This window comes from Callorhinus ursinus, unplaced genomic scaffold (assembly GCF_003265705.2).
Source record: "Callorhinus ursinus isolate GAN/ISIS: 27379988/994484 unplaced genomic scaffold, GSC_fseal_2.0 scaffold1, whole genome shotgun sequence".
Classification (NCBI taxonomy): domain Eukaryota; kingdom Metazoa; phylum Chordata; class Mammalia; order Carnivora; family Otariidae; genus Callorhinus; species Callorhinus ursinus.
In genome coordinates this window covers 20,424,459-20,446,610 of record NW_027397063.1, presented here as the reverse complement: position 1 = coordinate 20,446,610, position 22,152 = coordinate 20,424,459, and the positions used below count along the sequence as shown (strand labels likewise).

Here is a 22,152-nt window from a genome sequence, read left to right as displayed (position 1 = left end):
AAGTATTGTACACTGCATCTAGAATATTACAGAACTCAATAACAAGATGATTTTCACAAAACACACGCCAAGTGTTGATTATTCACATTACCTGACAGGAAATGCCTGGTGGTTTTTTTCCTTGAAAAGTACGTATGTTATTACTCGAAAAAAAATCATCTTCATTTACATCTATGAAAAGAGATAAATGTTATATGCAGATTATCAGAAATTACAGGATTTAAGAAGTTTAAGTGCAATTTAATACTCATTATACTTTTCATTAATCTATTCAGGTACTATATTGCCCAGATCATAAATCTTTATTTTCTTAAAGATATGTTATTCTCACAAGAAACAGATCAAAACAAAATACAAATTTAACAAAGTAAAAATGAAGAATGCCGCTGGCTACCTGAGTATCTGAGCAAGCCACGGAACCTCTCTGGGACTCAGTTTCCCTCTCAGTAATAAAAGAGTAGCATACTACCTACTAAACCCACGTCTACCCCCAAAGTGCTATGATTCCATGAAGTTATCACCTCACCTGATTCTGTTAAACTAAGCTTTCCACCCCTGGCATTTTGGGTTTCATTAGCTTATAGATGTCTTCTCAACATGGATTATTTTGTTGAAATTGTTCCATGCACGCTTTAGTAAAGGGTTTGCAATGTGGCATCCATTTGCTTGCAGCTACATGAAACCTTTCAAAAAGTAGTAGCATTTCCCTTTCAGGCACTGGAAAAGGGGCCTCCCTTTATTTAAATCTGAAATGCACCTGTGCTAAAAGAGGACAGAACTTTAGGGTTCCCTTAATCCAAGCCCCTTAGTTTACCGAAGAGGATACCGTGACCGCAGAAATCACTCCCTTCACCTTCATGCTTTACTTGCAATCACTGCTTCCGTTTCCCACTATTCCTCATTCTCAGATTCCACGGGGTGGGGGGTGGGGGGAAGGGAGTGAGCAAGGCCTACCCTCTACGCACAGTGAAAAACGGGGGCAGGTTCTCCTCCAAATCCCCATTTTAGCAATAGTGAAAATATAGTTTAAATTCACAGCTCAGTCTCAGAGTTATGTATATAGTTAACAATATTTAAAATCAGAATAACCACACAAGATTCCAGAAAATACTTAAATGTTATTATAAGCTGGTTTTGTGATCTGACTCTTTGAAACCAGATCTTCCATTACAACTTCAGGATGCAAGAAGCAGTTTGGGCAACCTTTTTCTTTTCTTTAAGTTTTTGTATTTAGGAAAAAAAATTCTGTCCTCTCTTCCTTCATTCCTTTTCATCTCTTCCCTTTAGATTCCTTTAACATGAATTTTTGGAGAAACTCCCTCTATAGTTACCCTTCTGGGTAGAGAAAAAGAACAATAGAGTGGTCACCTATATTCTAGAATCTGGAAGCAGCTGAGGCATATGCACAACACATTACATCACTTAAATAGCGATGGAAAGTAGTAAAATGAGTGATTCAGATGCTGCTCTGGGGAGAGATCACTATGAGTCAGGCTACTCCTGGAAGAGGTAGGACCCCAGTGGTAGCTTGAAGAGTGGCTGTAGCTTGGAAAGGCAGAAGAAAAGGAAAAATTACAAATATAGCAGCAATGGGACCACTAGGCTCTGGTGTGGAATAAGTGGAACGCACTTAAGTATAGAGACTGAAATTGGTCAAGTGACAGGCAATTCTGAATGTAGCACAGGAGGAGGTAGGGCTGGAAGGGTAGATAAAGTGAAATTTTAAGGAACCTTGAGTGCCAGGTGGAGGAATTTAGACATAACCTACTAGAACGATGTTGCAAATATAAATATATCTGCAGGAGTCAAATAAGTATCTTAACTAAATGAGGTGAATTTTGTCAGGGAGATAATGAAAGATCTGTGGTGAGCTGAAGGGTCACCACTGCTAAAGGGCGGCCATTGCTCTCCACTTTCCCAACCAAAATCACTTCAGACTTTGAACCCAGGATTGTCGGTTTCCCTCATGTTTTTCAAGAGAGAATAAGTAAATGGATATTGATGTAAAATTTCATGATTTTTAAAATATAGTATGGTTCAAAGAAGCTTTTTTCAGAATAAATTCAGTTACAGAGTTACCAGTATGTGGCCTCTGCTGTAGAAAAAAAGGATTAGCTGTTTGTTTTGTGGTCTTATACATTTTTATTTGCAGTCTCCCAAATATTGCCTTATAAGAGAATATTTATAAAAACAGAAGCAATCTGGTCCTAAGTAGCAACAAAGTTGCAATAGTTGAATTAGGCAATATGCAGTTGTACTGTCCATAGATGGCCACAGAAATCTCTCTCACACATGTTCTGCAATGTGAACTTGGCACGCCTCCATCAAGAATTAGAGTTCAATTCTCCTCTTATTGAACTGAGCTGATCTTAGTAACTCACTTGTCACAGGACAATGCAGTGGAAATGATGCTTTGTGACCCCCCCAAAACTAGGTCAGAAAAGCCTTACAGCTTCTGCCTTGTTCATTTGAGATGCTCACTTTCCAGACACTTCCTCCCAGGATGTGTGAAGCTCCCTCTCATATCTCCTTGCCTCTTGCAACCCAGTCCTTGCTGGGTTGGGGGGGATGGGTGGCAGCTTAAGTCACTTGGAGAGGCTACATATTGGAAGTCTCCACCAAGCCCAGCCTGCGAGTTATCCCAGAACGGGTGCCAAATATGTAAGTGGAAAGATCTCTAGATGATTCAAGCCACCAAATATTTAAGTCCTCCCCAGTCATTCAAGTCTGTCCAAAAGAAGCCTCAGGTATCATGAAGCACTGCCTTGAATGAATTCCTGGCCCACAAAATCCACGAGCCTAATAAAATGTTGTTTGATGCCGTTAAAGTTTGGGGTGGTTTGTTTGCAGCAACAAGATTATCAGAACATGCATAAACTATAAACTACGTGAGTCACAAACAACAGTGTATGTAGGAATGCACCATTCAACATAAACATTCAGACTCCAACTGCCCCTCAAATGCAGATGTGGGGAAGAAATGAGATTAGGTAAAAAAAGCAATATTTCTAATCAGGTTTTAGGTGATTCTAATGAAGATACTCCTGACCATACTCGGGTAACTATAATCCTAGGAAGAACTTCCCTAAAGAACTGAAGGGAGGCTCATTTGTCCAAAACACTAGGATGCTGAGTGTTCTCATCACTCAATTCAGAAAGCCCTCCTTGGAAGCAAGAGGCCCGCTCACAGGAGCCTTTGCTCAGGGAGTTCAGTCCCACATGATAAGCAGCTGTTCAGGTGTGAAATAGGGCTTCTCTCTGTCACTCCTCATGTGAGCCAGTCTAACCAGAGTTAAATTACATGGTCTTGGGAAACAATTTTTAAATTAGATGGTGGTCCCTGAAAATTAAACAGAATAGTAAATACATTTGTGACTTTATATATTTGCCATCCTGAAGGTGAGGGTATCAAGCCGAAAAAGAAAGAGAATTAACAAGGTCTGGAAAAATCAAGCCAGAATATTTATATGCTTACTCTGAAGAGGCTGGCCAAATAATAATATTGACTAGAATTCAGGAAAGAAGGTTTCAGACCCATGGCAATTCAAATGTGAAACTGGAAGGCCCTAATAACATCCCTCCTATAATAGGATTTTTGATAATGAATCTCATCAAAATCATATGTAAGGAGTATTTATTTTTAAAATAATTTGAGAGCAGTGTGGGTGAAATTAATATTCCCTTCAATACTAACCACATTTCTTGATCTTATCCAGCCCCTTACTTCCTTTACTAACAGGCCAATTATTATTATTATTATTATTATTTTGCCTATTTTCTGTTTTATGGAATAGTCTGTCATGGTCACACTGTTTGAAAAATTTCTAAATATGTTTTGTTTCCTTTTTATTATTTTTTAAAAAATTTTGCTTTGTTTTTATTCTTTGTGCTTTCTGACATAAAATATAAAAACCTTGTTCTTGATACTACCTTTACTTAAATCAAAACTTGATCTTAGGTAAACTCCAATCCACAGATTTTAAAATTTGTTCTTTTCAGGCTTAATTTAGTTTCTTCATAAAACTAAGGCCAAAATCAATTTTAAAATTTTAAAATCGATTTTGATTTACTCTAATGAATATTATGAATATTCTGCCTGTTTATGATGCTGAAAATACAATTAATGTGAATTACAGATTAATTTTCCTTGATATCTCAACTATGCCAGTGCTTTAGTCATAAAATCCTGAGCACTTAATTTATCCTGCATTTACTTTACAGATGTAGTCTCTTTTAGCAGCACAGATGGAGGTTTCGATAAAGCTCTTCTTAGAAGAAGGAAATCGGCTAGATAAACTAAAAATATTATGCTTCTGGCACTCAACGTATTCTGATAAATTTTGTCTTAACTGACATAACACAGTCATATTATTGAGCTACGTGAATATCTTTATGATTCAAACACCAGGAAAAATCCTTGCTAAACATAACCCGTGGATGTTTCTTTCATCGGGCCCCAATACTCTTTAGGCCTGAAACGCTGTTGATATGTGTCATGCACAAATACCATTTTGAAATTGAAATTGAGAGAAATGGCTTTTTTTTGTCTTGGAGTTTGTAACAGATTTCTTAGGAGTTAGTACCACTCCTACCATTTAATTCCCTGTATATTTTCTTCTATTTTTATTGAGGCTGTCTTTAAAATTTCATCATACATGTTCAATAAAATAATGGGCTCTGGCCATAGCGATGAGGCACCTTCCGGTTTTCCTCTCCCTAAACTTGACAGACTGCCTATCCTCAGACACAGTTCTTAAGTAATTATGCAATTAAGTAATAAAAGTAGTGTTTAAAAATGAGAAAGAAATATTATGGGTTGATGGGTAGGGCACTAATTGTCTAGAAATACTCTGAGCTTTCCAAATGAAGCTCCTTCACCCATAAAATTCAAGTCCACAACCTGTGGCCCTCCCTCCCCAACTGAATTTCTCCCTTCAGTTTACAGTGGCACAGACAGATGGCCTTGGTGTCGGGCCATCAACTCTTCCTTGCACAGCATTAATCCCTAGGAAATGTCCTGTGACTCCGCTGCTATGGTTGAAATGTCAGCTCAACTTTTAGACACACACACACACACACACACACACACACACACACACACACACACACGAATATATGGTAGCTCAAGATTCAGAAGTAACCAAAGCTGAGGTTTCTGTAAAGGCTTGCTTTTTTCTTCTCTGACATAGAGCACATGACTAATCAGAAAAACCCCACAGAAAGCCAAGATTTTTTTGGCTATGATAGAATTACCTGCCTATGACTTCTAAATTAAAAAAAAAAAAAAACAGAGAAAGGCAGTTTTAGCAAATTGAATTTTTGAAGAAACATGGCAAAATTTATAACTAAAAATAATCTATAGTACAATGATAACTTCTTGATCCGTTGATCAATATACAATAATCTAAAAATCACATGTGTTTATTAAAGGGACAGAGGATGGATGATGTAGATGAATGTTTGACTAATCTATAGAAAATGTGAATGAACATAGCTGGCATCCATAAGGTAAAGATACAGTCCAATCAAAATACGATCTTATTAAGACATTTCCCATGTTGTGATTAAAAGAAAATATCTAAATCCCAAAATGTTTCACCTATTTATTTATAATAGAGAAAATTATAACTATTAAAGAATTCAGTTAAAATTATTCCTGCAAATGTTACATCATCTTGAATAAAATTGAAATATTTAAAAATAAATTATTTTCATAAATAATTACTTTGTAAATCTAAGGGCACTCTTAAATAAAAGGTAAAATCTGGACAGAATATCTAATCAAATCACTAAACTCATGATAAATATGCACTATAATTCCCTTTGTCCCAAGATACTAAAAAATATCTTTAATTAAAAATTAGAAACTCTTAAATAATCAATAACTAACATAATCAATTATTTCTTGTTCCAGTAACATTAGAGGGAGAATACCAAGCAGATCAACTTTTTATGCTGTTCAACTTTGTGAACTCTGAAGACTTTCTGTTTTATTCATTACCTTCCCAAAGTTAAATAATTTTAATTTTGAAGTCATTTATCATTAACAAATTTTTCTACACCTGGCTGCTAATTTTCTCTTGGGAATTTTTAAATTATGAAGTGATACAATTTTGTATTAATAATCAAGGTTACTCTTCTATATTTTTAGGGAAAACAAATGCTTTAACAACTATTAATATTTTGATGTTATTTTAGAGAGTTTTTCTATGTGCTGATTTTTAATACATTTAAAAATTCTTATAGACATCAAAGACTTTCAAACATTATTGGCAATTGATTCTTTGCTTTGACAGTCAGCCTAATTAGATTTGACTTCCTTTCTATATGTCTATGCATATCTAGGCACACCCGGACACACGTATATATCCTATTAATAACATATACTTCCTATTCTAGTTGTCTTTCCTTTTTTAAGTAGACCACAATGCCCTGCTTATTTTAATAGGGAAAGATGTAAATTTTTCTTACCTGCCCTTTAAACTACTTTCGGAAAATGTGAAGTCAGCTGAACCGAATTTAGCAATTACCTTTTAGCTGACAGAGTCTTCTGATGTGGGAATCATTCTCAGGCTTGCAGGGTTCCTGCCAGATTGTGTCATTCACTGTTTTTCTTTCTAAAATAAAGGAGAAGATTGGTTAGCAGAATTCACAGTAACAACTGTCCAGTAAGTGTAAGAAATCTGAAATCAAAACAAAATCAGCACACAGTTGTAACTTGGTAGGTGACAGGAGAGCTCTGTGGTCCATCCTGGAGAGTTCTACTGCCTGATGGACGATCCCAAGTGTCCTGTGGGCCCCCACTTATTTCCATAAACTACATAAGCACCCAAGCATATATGGTAGTATGCTGCTATTGAAATACCTGTTGATGGTTTGTGATTACATTATTCTTGGAAGGATTTTTTCCTGAATTAACATGTTTTTATGCTTAGTTCAAGTGTCCCCACCCTCCACATTCCTCATCATTTATAACAAAAAGATCAAGTGTGTGGAGAGAACACTAGCTGTGATGGTTTCAAGAAACTCTCAAGTCTTGAGTGGAAGAATGATGACTTATTTGGTCTTGTCCTCCCACCACCTAGAGCAGGGCCTGGATGTGCAGTGAAGAACTGAACTGTGCTAACATGAAGAATTAGAATCGCTTCTCATCTCCTCACCAAAGATGATCATTCCACATGTCATGTCATCGTACTGATCAAGCAAATGTGAGATAACACACCCAAAACATCACATGGAAACAAAGTCAGCACACCTGTGCTGTTTTTAAAGACACTATTTACTCTCATATTTGACTACAGGAAGGCAGTCGAGCATCAAGAATTATGTTAGGATGGAAATCTCTATAGCCTTGTGTTTACAAACTGCATAGCAGGTTATGAGAATAAATCTAGATGGAAAATAAAATTTTGCCTTATTTCCTTATATTTAAGACTATAGATTATTTAAATCAGGGCTGATATTCAAAATATTTAACAACTCGTTGCCCACAGGGCCTTGATTAGTGAGATAGGACACAACTCTGTGGCTGCTGCCACCTGAAGAATATCAGACCTGATTAAAATGCAGGCACCCTTGGAAGATGCATCCATTGATGATCCTCACCTTGGTCTGAATGAGCTTTTCAGATCTACCCAGGAGACTGGTTTTTGAAAAGACAGAGAAAGGAGTTTGAGCATCCAACTCCTAGACTCTACTGGGGAGAAAGGGCACTCACAAGTTTAACAAACTTCATGAAAAATAAATTATTGCCTGGGTGCCTGGGTGGCTCAGTCGGTTAAGCGTCTGCCATCAGCTCAGGTCATGAGCTCGGGGTCCTGGGATCAAGCCCCACATTGGGCTCCCTACTCAGTGGGGAGTCTGCTTCTCCCTCTCCCTGTGCCCCTCCCCCCCAACTTGTGCTCTCTCTCAAATAAATAAATAAAATCTTTTAAAAAATAAAGTATTGGGCACCTGGGTGGCTCAGTTGGTTAAGCGACTGCCTTCGGCTTAGGTCATGATCCTGGAGTCCCTGGATCGAGTCCTGCATCGGGCTCCCTGCTCAGCAGGGAGTCTCCTTCTCCCTCTGACCCTCTCTCTTGTGCTCTCTCTCTCTCTCATAAATAAATAAAATCTTAAAAAAAAGAAAAAGAAAAAAATAAAAAATAAAGTATTGCCTGAATAATCCAGATTTTTTAAAGAGATTTTATTTATTTATTTGAGAGAGTCAGAGATAGTGACAGAGATCATGAGTGGGAGGAGAGGGAGAAGCAGGCTCCCCGCTGAGCAGGAAGCCGGACGCAGGACTAGATCCCAAGACACTGGGATCATGATTTGAGCTGAAGGCAGATGCTCAACCAACTGAGCCATCCAGGCACCCCTAATCCAGATGTTTTGCCACTGTGACTATTTTATAATTAGTGACACTATAGTCTGTAAGAGGAGAGACGTTATCCATTAGCTTTCTAAAAGTGATTAATAGAATTAGATGTTTACTTAAGAATTAAAATACAAATCAAGCCAATGGCCTTTATTATAACTACAGAAACTGTAATCACAGAAACTAAAGAAAAGTTCTGGTTTTTGAAATGCTGTGGAAGAGTCTTTTGAAATACATTTTTTATTTCTTTTTATTCACTCCTAGATTCATATATCTGAAAAGATACGGAAGAGGTCAGGTCACCTTGACCATGGCCAGCCAATCTAACGTTGGGAAGCCAGAAGATAATCAGCCAATAAACCATCAAACAGAATATTTTTAATGTAAAAGGAAATTATTCTGAATAAATCAATGATTTCTTTGTCTTAGCCATTTACAGTTAGAATGGAACCACCTTCCTTTTTAAAAAATTTCTTCTATAGAATTCAAAGACAACTCAATTTAACTTTCATTAATCAATTATTGTTGCTGTATGGAAGTGGCAGAAGAAAAGAACTTTTAGAGAAACAGAACAGATTATTTGCATGAGTAATCTTCTAAATTACTAACCAAATCCTTTGTTTTCAGACATAGATCTCTGGATTGACCTAGAAGAATAAAAGAAACATATTTATTTAAGTCTACATCTAGTAAATAATATTTTTAATCAAACAGAAATTAGATTACCTAGACATGCTTGCAATATGTTTGAGAGCAGAAATATATTCTACCTCTAACTAAGGTCTATATATAGCCCTGAATTTTCCTGATCCTAGATGGCAAAGAACAGTTAATATAAGTATAATCTTGGACTGGAAATTTCCATGCAATTTGGAGAAATGTCCATGCAACATTCATAAAACCTCCACACAAAAAAAGTGGGCCATTTTTACATGACTGTATCTCAAGATAATCAATATAGTTGATGTGGAAAAGCTCTTTTTGAAATAATTCCATTCAATAAATACAGAAAGAATGATTGAATATAATCATGTACAATCCCCAATGAAATGATAGAACTGGGCAGTAATCAACAATTGCTGTTAAAACTTTTCACTGAAAGGCTGAAGGGCAACTTTGTGCTGGATGGATCATTCTGATACCATATGAACCCACTAAGCAAGTTCACAGTCATAAAACTACAGACAACCAGATATATGAGCTTCCAAAGTAATACAACAGGAAGCCTACAGTCACTGATGACCTACTTTTAAAATATATACACATATATCAAACTTGAACATTATCAAGCCCTGAGATCTAACTAAAAAATTTACAGGAAACATAGAGGATAGAAGAACATTTTTTTTTAATACCACAATGATGCAATCAGCAAAATTCAAAAATTTTGCCATATTATACAATTTTTCTTATTGTGTTCTAGTGCAATGTGGCACTGTGGTTATGTTTTTTTTTTAAATACAGTACTTACTTTATAGCAATATATATCAAAAAATAAAATTATGTGTCTGGGATCTGCTCTAAAAAAATGGTGGGGGTTGGAGGGCTGGTGAGTCAAATGGGTAGAAATGAAATAAGATTGACTATAGGTTGACACTTGTTCAAGCTTGGTGATGTGAGTTCATCATTATCTCCTCCTTTGCATATAATTGAAAATTTCCATAAGAAAATGTCCAAAACAGAAACAGAGGATAAGACTACACTGACTCGATCGTGTTAATTACTTTATGCACTGGGTGAACACACACGTGTCGTGTACATATAATTAACTTTGTGGTAGCTTGACTGTTTCCCACTATTTATATTCTTGGTAGTCATTAAATCAATGCCAAGTTCACCTTTCCTTAAGTTCAGGGTTGTAAGAAAAAAATCTGTATATACAATTTCTGTCTTTACCATTTTATTGTTTTTTTTATTCGTCAATGCAAACACTTAGGACACCTCTTGGCAAAGAGTAAGTGTTCCCAAACAGCATTTATAGTATTATAAGGTGAGGTAGGTGCAGAACAGCATTAAGATGTTATTTCCTTCAGGGGAGTGGTAGACAAGAGAATTAAGGAACTCGAGAGTCTTCAATTTTATTTTAATTGGTCGTAATTGGAGGAGCACATTCACTGATTTTGAAAAATCCTAATTCAGTCAGCATCAGGTACTTTCCCTCTCATCCATTCCCCTTTGCCTCTCCATGTTTTGGTGTCCTCTGATCTATAGAAGCAACAATCATAACCCAATAGCTGTCATTTCATTTACGTATTTTATTTAGAATTCCTTATCTGTGGATGGAATGAACCGCTAATAGGCAGCTGGGTTTTTCCCACTGAGATGAGCCCTGACAAAAAACCCCTTCTTTACTCCTGTTCAGGCTTAAAATGCCACTGTTGTTGTTTAAATAGTTAACTGTGGCTAAAAGCCAACAACCCTTGTCTGCCAGTGCTCTAAGCTGTTAATCATCTAATCACCTACTTCCTATGGGTGTGTTTTATACCCTTACTGGGAGAAAGCTTTGAGCAGGAAAGGAAGGAAAGTATATGAAAGCACAGAATGCCTTGGAGGCAGGAGAGCAAGGCTGTCCAGAAAAACTCCATCCAGAGAGAATTTCACATATTAACAGTTTGGTCTCAGACCATTCCAGAGTGCAAGGAAGCTATTCCGTATCATCAGCAACCAATCTGGAAATTTCCCCATAAACCAACTTCCCACCCCTATGTATTTCCCGCTTATTAGTTAAAATCCCATTACCTTATGCAACATGTGTGTGCCCCCACATCCTCTGGCAGCTTGATGTGCTGAATGTAAAGCCAAGCCTGACCTAAATAACCCAAATCTCTTTACAAACACATTTTTATTTGGATTAGAAGAACCCTTCAGAAGATTAATATGTCACCGATAGAAGCATGTTTTCGAGTAGGCTCCCACTTTAATCTGAGCCTAGTTTGAACACGTTTCTTCTTTGGAAATTTAATTTTCACCTCCCTGTGGACAGAAATGTCACAACACAGGTTTCCTATGCATCAGCATAAACAGATAAATGGTAGCTGAGAAAAAAATATCTAGATTTGTATAATTTTTAAAAAAGCACTTTCACAGGAAAACCACTAAAATATTCCATTCAACATTATAGAACTAACAGAACATAAAGTTTTCAAAGTAAACTTGACTTACTTTCTTTTTGGTTGTGCATTCTCAAAATTAGAAACTTCCTGAAAAATAAAATACAAAATAAAATAAAATAATACTACTCCAAGAAATCAGAAGAATTCAAGTATGGTTTGTCTTCGAGGATAATCCAAATGTAGTTCATTCTGCCTCTTCCCAGTAAAATGACTGGTGTTTCCTCCCTGTATTTCAGTACTATGTCATAGAATCTCAGTTCAAGTTTGTTTATTTGTTTCTTTCTTTCTCTTTTTGTCTTTGTAACTTTGAGAGATGTAGAGTGCTTCCTTTATTAACCAGGGCTTATACCTTATTCTAAGCCCTGGTCAGTTAATAAAACAAGTCTTTTAAATAAAAACATGCAATTAAATCCTCATAACCTCAAGTTTCCATTCCCCATCAACCCACCAACACCAAGGGCAGAGATACGCACTAGAGTATGCTAATTATATCACATAGTACTTTCCTTTGAGACAATTTAATCTATCACAATATCCTGAGTGTGTCGAAATACACCTGTGATTCATCTGGCCTTTCTCTTCAGAGCAACTGAATGTTGTGTAAAATCCCTTACACTTTTCGGGGAAGACTATGTCGCCACATCTTTCACCATCCTTGAAAGAGCTAAAACTGCACCTTTAAGAACCCTTCAGATTTTCTTGTTATCATTCATCTTCTCCTTCATTCAAAACCATTTATGTTTTTGATGTTCAAAGTGCTTTTTGAACATCTACTATATCATAGGCAACAGACCATGTTGTAGAGAGGTTTGATTGGTGTGGTAGGAATTTGTATAGTAAAGAATATTGGAACCAGTATTCCACATGGGGGAAAACAGAAATGCAAAATTGGGGAAGAGTAGTGAATGAAAATCAGAAAAAGGAAAATTGGTTTTATTATACCAATGGCTGATAGTATTCGTCTGAGCACTGCCAAATCCAGGATAACTTGTCCCCTGGGAGAGTAACTGAAAGGAATCTTTCCCTAACCCTTACTGTGTTTCTGTCAAGATTTAACTCTCAAGGACAATTTAAATTACCTATTTCAAGCTGCTGAGTAGAGTGTCACTGAAAATTCCAGATGCTGAAACACTCCATCCCTGAACTTGAGGAGCAGGTTTTGCCAAGTTAAAATGCCTGGGGATCACCTGAAGGACAATGTCTGGTAGGAAACAGGTAGGAGTAGGGGTAGATACTTGGGAATCATGAAACAAACCCTGAGGTGAGGTGGGATATCAACAGACCTTTGAAGAGCTAATGGTCAGACTGACAACTCCTTCAATTCTCTATGCTTTGTCATCATGTGTCCTAAAAAATAATCCATCTCTATCCACGGTCTTTTTATGAAATTCCCTCAGTGTTGGTCTGGATGGCTCCACACCTCAGCCTGGAAGCTAACTGTGTTCGTTCACCACCATCAGCAACCACACCAGCACTGTGAGGGTCATCAGGAAAGAGGATGGCCATCCATCTTTCTAATAACACTTTCCTGTCACATATATTTGGAATTTAGCTGGGAAGGACCAAGTTCCATGTTCACGTAATCTATACAATCTGGGCCAAATATGTCTCAATAATTAGAATCCACTGTTTTGAGTCTAATGAATTGTTGTATGGATTTAGATAAATTTCTTCTGATTGCAAATCTCATGGTCCTCAAAATAGTTTCTACCTGTTTTGACTACAGAGAATGAGGTGTGTAGTCTAGAGTTAACCAATCCAAAAGGTCGACTTGCAATAAATATGAAAGATGGGAAACATTAGATATCTTTTGTATTTTTAATCATGCAAGTCACAATACTTTTGAATTAACTTATTATATCAGTAATCCATTATTTTGGTTTTTGTTTTACATGGGAAAGTTTATTTTGTGCTGCATGAAAAATGCTACCAAAGAGATTAATTCCAGAGCACTCACACAACTTGTATGCAACGGAGCTCTAAGTGTTTGAATCTGGGACAGGGGGTGTATTATTCAAGCACGGTCTCCTGCTTCAGTTGGGTGAAGCCTTTGACTAAGCTAATATAAGCAGGTATTGAGCCCATGCAAAACTGGTCAAATACGTGTGGCTGCTGATTGTGGTAAGAGGTACAGTTAGCTCTGGGCTGAGGTGAGGAGACATCTGGATCAAGACTGAAGGAATTTCCTAAGACCAGGGATAGAGATTGGTTATTTTTAGGGCATATATTGGCACAACATTCTCTAGGGACTATCAACTTTGTTCTGTTTTACTGGAATCCGGGTTATCCAATTTTTACTTATGAATCACTTTGGTTTGGGAATTTTTTGTTAAAGAGTTTTTTTGTAATGGATACATTGAAAAATATTTTGAGGGGTGCCTAGCTAGCTTAGTAGGAAGAGTACTGATCTCGGGGTTGTGAGTTCGAGCTCTGTTGGGTGTGGAGATTACTTAAATAAATAAAACTTAAAAAAAAAAAGAAAAAAATTTTGGGTTAAAACTTCTTTTAATCCCTAATAAGATATAAGAGGTAATGTAGTTTTCCTTCAGCAACCTGCTTCCTGCAAGATGGCAGAGAGAGTCAAGCACATTAAATGTGTGTCTGAAGTGTGATTATACGGGAAAGGGGATTACTCAAACAGGGCAACATCTACTTAATTAATAGTACATCTGTTCCCTGGGTGTTGCCTAGTTGTAGATTACTACTGAATTGGTTAAGCAATTTTTAGTACTGCTTGTACCAGACTCAAAGCAGCTGCTTTCCTTTCTGACTTCTGCTTACATAAGCAGACTGCTATGTATTCAGAGTTCAGACCCTGTATTCCTAGAGGGGCAAGTCAAGGAAAGACTAGACACAGCTTTATTTTTAGAGCTACATTTGTGTGTGTGTGTGTATGTGTGTGTGTGTTTGTGTGTGTTACTCTGAACTCCAAAAAGAAGACACCATTTCAGAGAGTCAATGAAATGATTGTCTAGTCCATTAATTTGACACTTGCCATAAGTACCAGACAAAACTTGCTCCTGTTAGCCTTCATTTCATTATTCCCTAAATCAAGCACTAATCATTAGTCTTACCTTTCATTCACTAGGGAGTTTGTGGCTTAATTTAATTTTTACCCCTGGCAATTGTTAGGAAAATAAAAAATGAAATGTAGGCAAATTATTACAAATGGGCCAGCAGAAACTAAAAAATACGTCCAACATGTGTTATTATTCAAGTAGATGAGAGTAGGCTGTAGGAGTAACATTTTCACATAACTATGCAACAAGGTCGTATTAGGTCAAATTAAAAAAAATTCAAAATGAAGAAAGAGAAGAAGCCACTTAAGAGAAATTTTGGATACCTAATGCCATATTTCTATTCTCATGCAGTGGTTATGGTTGACTGTCCTTTGGGGTTGAGTCTAATATGTGTCTGTTTCTTGCTTTATTGGTTTTTAAATCTTACTTACTTTTTTTTTTACAAAAATTTTTTTTAAGATTTTATTTATTTATTTGACAGAGCTAGACACAGCGAGAGAGAGAACAAGCAGGGGGAGTGGGAGAGGGAGAAGCAGGCTTCCCACTGAGCAGGGAGCCCGATGCGGGGCTCGATCCACAGGACCCTGGGATCATGACCTGAGCCGAAGGCAGATGCCTAACAACTGAGTCACCCAGGTGCCCCTTAAATCTTACTTTCAAATCACAAAGTCAAAAAGGAAAAATGAAGTGAATATGTCAGGGATTGTTGTTGCCTAACTAGTGGAAATGTGAAACATGTTTCTGTACCAGAGAAAATTGATTGGCAGTAAATGACGGTGTAAATCCCATATGGACTTTTAAGACTGTAGAGATCTGACCTCTGATTCACAGATGAGTAAACTGAGATCCCAAATGATAAATTAACTTGTCTAGGGTCATGCATATAGTGCTTTACTTTGATTAAATGTTAGTCATGCTTTCATTCTAATATATCTTTTGGAATTGTATCAGTCGTTCATTCATACATTCACAGTTTATTCAACAAATATTTATTGAGCATGTACTATGTATCAGACACTGTTTTAGATGCAAAGAAGAATTATAAGTGGTCCTCTCAAATATTCAACCGTCAGTGACTGCTGATTTCAGGATCCTGTTGGAGTCTATGATTTTCTTAACTTTGAAGATTAAATGAGTTAGCCTTCATAAAATCCTTACACGATACCAAACACATTGAAGATACTTATAGATGTTATTTCTCATTAAAGTCATTATTAGTCACATTCAATTCTAATATTGAAGCAAGAGTTGAACATAATACAAATACACACACTTTTATGTATATACATAACTTCTCATTAAAATAAGTTAACCCAATTTCTAGCTTGTCCGCCTCATTCTTTTGAGAGAATGAGGATGATTCACTTACGTAACTGAAATGGTTTTACTAATATTAAAATACAGCAATTCCAAGAATGCCACATCCAAACTGAATGAGCCTGTTTTCCGTACATTTCTTAGGTTTCTATGCTTCAGTAAAGTTCCCACAGATGTTCAAAAAAGACATGGAAATTAATGGAAGTTCCTTTTTAAAAAAATTCTTAGAGACATCTGGCAAAGATGATTATAATGCTCCAAAGTTAATAAAATAGAGTAGTTTTGCAATGCACCTAAAGCACCAGAGAGAGTACACGTACACACACGCACACACACATGCACGCACACATGCACACGCACACACACCCACACACCCACACACAGAGGTATATACATGAGCTATCAGTTCTTTTATCAAAAGAGGAGGTTGGTGTGACTGAATTACAAACCATCACCCATGGGAAGGAGTCCTACCCCCCATGAGCTCTTCTCCCTTGCCTGTACATCTTAGTGCAAACATGTGGAGAAAAATCCCATAATGGAGAAGTCTCCTAAATTATCAAATGGATCACACAGCAGAGAGGCATATTAGCGAATGTAGCTAGTCTGAACCCAAATGGTTAAAGCAAGCTGCTAAGAACGATATGACTTTAAATCACATTGCTTTTCTATTCCTTGATTTAACACATTTGCAGAATAATAATGGCGGAACAGTCATGTCATATTAAGTACAATTCTAAATGCTTTATATATTGTAATTCACTTAATCTATAGAGCAATCCTGTGAGGTGGATAGTATTATAATTATCCTCAATTTACAGATGAGTAAACCGAGGCACAGAGCAGTCGCGATTCTTGTCTAAGGTCACATAATTAGTATGTGGTAAGACTGGTATTTTATGCCTGATGTCTTAGCCAGCACACAATACTACTTCTATACTTGACTGCACAGCTACAGAATCTACCTGTCATTTAGATCAGAGATCTCACAAATGAGCACTACTGGCCAGAGGGAGAGTGGCTATAAAAAAGCCAAGGAAATATCATGTTATTTCCCACTACTGAACAAAGAACTCAGGAAGTATACCCTTATCAAAGCACTAATATGAATAATTTAGTATTATTTGAAGGCAAGTGCATAGACAGCACACTGATGTGTTTTAAAGGCACTAATCATTTTGTGGATGCTGTCGTCATCATCAAAGAATGCCCAGGAATTTATGACAGCACATTTAATTAAAAGTGGGCATTTCAGGAACCACTGAATTTAGATGACAGTCTGTACATTGGAGGTCCCCCAGTATATTACTATAATAATATTACAGTTCTCAGGGAAAACAGATCTCATCCCCCCATGAGAATGCAATGAAGAAGAAGAAGCAATGTCAGCTCATCCTGATGGGAAAAGTAGACTTTCTTGCCAGCCCGTCCAGCTCCTGTCAAAGAGTAACAACCCTCTATAGCTAATGAATTCTGATTTCCTCAAGAGAAGCAGGTGGTATATGGCATCCCCACACGGCCCGTCATGTCAGGGCAGATCACAGAGCTTGTAGTACCCGGAGAATGCACAGCTACTGTATCTACTCCATCAGGGACAGAGCTGGTAAATCACATAAAATTTTGCCATTTGTCTCCTGGTGTGCTAAGTGAGCTTTCTATCAATCCTGAACTAACAAACTCCTCTCACAGCGCTATAAATATCCAGGATGACAAAACAAGTTTCCTAGGGGATGGTTATTTGCATTATAAAAGATTCTTCCTTTACAAAAAGATCCCATTCCAGATTTCTTAAAAAAGAGAGCTTTTCTGAAGTATCTTCAAATGTGTCATGATTTATGAAATTATATTTACACAAGGTTTTGGGAAGGGGAATAATGCTTATTAAGTCGCTGCCATGTAGATCATTATCTTATTTACTCCTCACAGCCACAAATGGAACAAGAGCAGAGAGCAAGCCAAACGAACTTGCGAGAAGTCCGGTAGGAAATGTGATGGGTAAAAATATGAAATTCCAACCTTACAATAAGAAAACACTGACCTGGCATTCCAGAACCTGGCTTGCTTCCCCAGGTCTGCCCCTCAACTGTGCAAGATCCAAAAATTCTCACAGAGCTTCAGTCTCTGCATCCACAGAATAAGGTTGATGAACGAGAACTTTACAATCTCCTCCAGTAGGAACAAGCCATGGTTCCTAATCTACAATATTTCAATCCAAAATCAGTAGGGATGACAAAAGCTTTTAAGAGAAAATTCAAGTGAGAATGGGCTTTTTTGCTTTACAGCTTTTTCTTTAAAACATGATTAAAGAGATAACCATGGCTTTCATTAGATTCAATTAGTAATTGTATCATAAGCTTAGGAAATAAAAAAGAGAATAAGGCATAATTAACCTTAATCTATTGATTTCATTTTATTTTAACATAAGTCTCTATTTACGAGAGGAAACTAATTAAAACCACCAGAAAGTGTTCACACAGGAATTGGTGTCCGAAGAATCACTGTATGTGATCATAGATATAATGGGTAAAAAAATAAAAATGAAAGAACAGTGTCTTCTTTTTAATGAAGGTAATCTATGTTTTATATGTCAGCTTGTTAGGAGTCATTTTACAATCCAGAAATCAAGAAAAGGATTACATGCACTGTTTTGACACTGACTCCTCTTGTTCATAGTTTGATGAAGACCTAGCTGATGGGATGCCATTGTTAATCTCATTTTCTTTCTTTAGTTTCTATGTTATTAATAGCTCTGTCAATGCTGACACTAATATGGAGACAGAACAAAAAACTCCCAATTTTAATAGTTTGGAGGCAAGGAAGAAATGCAGTTGAGTGGTTAGAATACCAACCTGAGAGTCACCTACCTTGACTTCTCCATTACTCACCTATTCTAAAATGACATGTCACATTTCAATGTGTCCATTTATCCATTTACAAGACACTTGGCTTTAAGTGCTTTTTAAGCTCTTTTGTGAAAGATGCTAGAATAGTGTGCGATGATAATGTCTTAACCACCTCCTTTCACCACTTTTAACTCTAGATCTTCCTTTAAATCTGAAATCTCATTTCTGTGGAACTGGCACCGTTAAACCACAAACCACAATTCTGTTTATAGAGATAACACCTATTAGTGATCATTTATTTCTGTGCCAACCACTGTGCTAATAATGTTAATTATATTGTTACTTTTTATTCTCAAATGACGAATAACAGTTTCTTCATTGTATAGAAGAAATGGGGCTTGAAGAGTCTAAGGAACCTGTTCAATATCACATAGCAAGTAAATTTCAAAGCTGGGATTTTTTTAAGGCTTATTTGATCCCCCAATTTTGTGCTGCTGACAACTATATTATTTTTTCTTTTGAAATTCCTTCTGAGAATTCTTATAGAAGTCAGGCTTGATGCTTACAATACAGCATTTGATTACATAGCTATTTCTCTCTAGATATTTTGGGCATCTGTATTTCTTGCTGTAGTTGACATCTGTCATTCACTAAACCTAAAATCAATGTGTAGAAGAGGAGGAAGGCAGAAAGAGAAGGACAGAGGAAGGAAGGGAGGGAGGGAGGAAGGGAGGAAGGAAGGAAGGAGTGGAGGGAGGGAGGAAGGAAGGGCAGAAAAAAAGAAAAAGAGAGAAAGAAGGAAAGAAAGAAAGAAACTTCTCTTGTTATGAGAATAAGATGTGGGGCGTTAGGTTCTGCCCACCGTATCCACCAACCTAAGGCACTGATACAAAACTGACTAACATGGGGCAGAATACAAGCTATGGGCAACCATTTTTAATGTAACAAAACTCAGCAGAGACAATATGGCTCTGGAGCCTGCCACAGTGATAGTGTCTTCTTGATTTGGCCACTTCCTGGTTATGACAGAAGCAGCAGCTCTCTTAGATGGCAAATTTTGTAGTGTGCTTCTCAGAGTAATTCCTGCAAGCTCAGCTAGGTATCAACCTCCTAATAGTTCTGAGTTCTCTTTAACTGGTATTATATTCCTTTCTGATTAAATATGGATTTGATTATCTGCAAACAACTTTGATCAATAACTTGTCAAATTAATTTTAGTTCCTATATTAGTTAAATATTGCTGTGGGGGTGCCTAGGTGGCTCAGTCAGTTAAGTGTTTGCCTTTGGCTCAGATCATGATCTCAGGGTTCTGGAATGTCAGCCCCACATTGGGCTCCCTGCTAAGCAGGGAGCCTGCTTCTTCCTCCCCTCAGCCCTTCCCCCCACTTGTGCTCACTCTCTCCTTCAAATAAATAAATAAATAAATAAAAATAAAAATATTGCTGTGTAATAAATTACTCCAAAATGTAATGGCCTAAAACAATAAGCATTTATTATCTCACAGTTTCTGTGGGTCAAGAATATGGCCATGACTTAGATGGGTCCTCTATTTCATGGTCTCTCACAGGGTTGCAGGCAAGCTGTTGGTCTAAGGGTCTGAGGTCTCATCCAAAGCTTAGCAGGGGAAAGGATCCTCTTCTAAGCTCTCTTAATGATTGTTGGCAGCATCCAAATTTTTGAGGGCTATTGAAATAAAGACCTTGTTGGCTGTAGGCTGACTGCAGCTCTAGGTCCCTTTCCAACATGGGCCTCTGTAGACGGGATCTTGCTTCATCATGATGTTCAAGCCAAGAAGGTAATGGAGTCAGTCCACTAGCAAGACAGAAGTCAGGGTCTTTTGTAACCTAATTGTGGGAGGGACTTCCTGTTACCTTTCTGTTTCTCTGGAGAACACTGACTAATATAGCCAGGTTCATTAGAGGCGCCTTCTATAGTTCCAAAAGGAAAATAATAGTGTTTTATGTTAGACAACACTCCCCTTCCAAAATAATTAATTTTTTAATTTTTTTAAAGATTTTATTTCTTTATTCATGAGAGAGAGAGAGAGAGGCAGAGGGAGAAGCAGGCACCCTGCTCAGCAGGAGCCTGATGCAGCACTTGATCCCAGGACCCTGGGATCATGACCTGAGTCAAAGGCAGACGCTTAACTGACTGAGACACCCAGGAGCCCCTTCACCTCCAAAATAATTTAAAATGTATTTAAGGAAACATTTTAGAGCAGCAAGGGGCCTTAGAGATCATCTAGTCTAAATCTACTACCTTATAGAGTGGAAACTGAGATCCAGAGAGTATAAGGACTTATTCAACACTCTTTAGGAACCGAGCTGAGGCAAGAATTGTTTTCTCTCATAATGCTCTTACCACTGACCCCTGAATTATCCCAAGCTGAAGGCTGAGAATTGCACTGGTGGCCTGAAGACTGATTATAGTGCGGGAAACTCTTCGTGGGCAGATGAATTATTGGTCAGCAAGGTTGTTCTTCCCTTGAGTTGCTCCTCCCATAAGTGGGTAATGGTTTTGTGCTGGTGCCTCCTCATCCTCCAACCTAGATTCCTTAATGATCAATGGCACACATAGCCAAGACAGCAGGCTGGGGTCATGGATGATGCCAGTGGCTATGGAGCACAGCAAAAATAACTGGCCATATGGGGATTAAACCCCTGACCTTGGCCTCATTAGTGCTGAGCTCTAACCAACTGTTAGACATGTATTGTATTGTTTGTCTTTAAAGCTATCTTTGAATCTGCTATATTACTTTCTCATTAACATCTGGTGACTGGGAACAATTTAATTGATTTCCACAGTGCTTTTTATCAGTACAGAATGTTGATGAGTGAGTATATAAAAAATTAAACTTGCATTTTAATAATACTTAAGTTAAAATGAACTCCCCAAAACCAAAATGAAAACAAACAAACAAAAAACACCCTGAAATAGGAATTAGGCAAACAAGAGCCCCTGTGGTAGATTTTCTTGTTCACTGCTGTCTACACATGATGGGAAATCTAGGGCTGAATTGTCAAACATTGCACTCAACCTGAGTGTTCATGATTTGAGGCAATTTGTGGAGATTAAAATCTTGGGTATTCTAATGCACATCAACAATAAATCCTGTTGCTTCTTCTTGTCCAGCCCAGTAAAAATCAATGCTTTTAGGTAAGGAGTGTTGATTACAAATTATTTTTGAGCAGTTATTTTAAAACGACATCCGAGCTCAAGTGAGAGTTTGACTTAAAGTCATTTAATCAAGGATATTAAATTAAAGGATCACTCTGCCCTGGTGTGATAGGTTGCAGAAGGAAGGAAAACGAACATTAACATGCATTATGCCAGGTGCTTAACGTGTGTTATAACATTTGATCCTCACTACAAACCAAGAGGCAGACATTTTTAGCCACATTCTATTGCTTAGGAAATTTAGGGTCAGAGAAGTTCAATAACATTTTCAAGGACACACATTTCTCAGCCGCCTGGGGAGCAAGAATAAACTCGAGTCTATT

General features: G+C 37.3%; 1 protein-coding gene across 1 annotated transcript in view; it reads right to left on the bottom strand.

Annotated features, from left to right (window-relative positions):
- Nucleotides 1-22,152, bottom strand: part of SAMSN1 (SAM domain, SH3 domain and nuclear localization signals 1) — a 133,762-nt gene that overhangs the window by 102,456 nt on the left and 9,154 nt on the right. The window contains exons 2-4 of the mRNA XM_025872783.2: nt 11,522-11,559; nt 8,969-9,006; nt 6,531-6,617 (exon numbers count right to left, since the gene is read on the bottom strand). Coding sequence (XP_025728568.2) covers nt 6,531-6,617; nt 8,969-9,006; nt 11,522-11,559 — 163 coding nt within the window. The remainder of the gene's footprint in view (nt 1-6,530; nt 6,618-8,968; nt 9,007-11,521; nt 11,560-22,152) is intronic.